Source organism: Galeopterus variegatus, unplaced genomic scaffold (genome assembly GCF_000696425.1).
Source record: "Galeopterus variegatus unplaced genomic scaffold, G_variegatus-3.0.2 Scaffold1716, whole genome shotgun sequence".
Classification (NCBI taxonomy): domain Eukaryota; kingdom Metazoa; phylum Chordata; class Mammalia; order Dermoptera; family Cynocephalidae; genus Galeopterus; species Galeopterus variegatus.
In genome coordinates, this window is record NW_007727827.1 from 128,941 (window position 1) to 129,410 (window position 470).

Consider the following 470-nt stretch of genomic DNA (forward strand, 5'->3'; position numbering starts at 1 on the left):
CTCCCCCCCCCCCCAGTTCAAGTCCATTTTAGAGTATAAATTGATAACTCAGCAAACTTACAAAACAGGATCATCATGAAAGTGTGGTAAGGATCACATACTAAGTTTGAAGAGCTATAAACTAAGAGTTGGGGGATTGGGGAATGCTATTTAACTGTCACCAAGTAAATACCTCCCCTGCCTCTGCAAACATGATTTCTGTCTCCATCTTTGCTTCTCGGTATATGTAAAAACAACTTCACTCAAATGAAAGAAAAGAAATATAATATTCTAAATGGCAGGGGGGAAATTGGCTAATACTTACAACATCTAAAGGAGTTTCACTTGCAATCTGAAATAAAGGTTAAAACAAAAATATTTAGTATAGGAAGTATTCATATATATTCTCTACTTACATAGGGCTTTTTTTTTTTTTTTTTTTTTTTTTTTTTTTTTTTTTTTTTTCCATTTCCGGCAACGGATCGCAACCC

At 34.0% G+C, this 470-nt stretch overlaps 1 protein-coding gene across 4 annotated transcripts in view; it reads right to left on the reverse strand.

Moving 5' to 3' along the window:
- The window catches only part of ANKRD28 (ankyrin repeat domain 28), a 194,394-nt gene that overhangs the window by 23,234 nt on the left and 170,690 nt on the right, over positions 1 to 470 (reverse strand). For all 4 annotated transcript variants that reach the window (XM_008578550.1, XM_008578552.1, XM_008578553.1 and 1 more), the window contains one exon: positions 305 to 331. In XM_008578550.1, the coding sequence (XP_008576772.1) occupies positions 305 to 331 (27 nt within the window). The remainder of the gene's footprint in view (positions 1 to 304; positions 332 to 470) is intronic.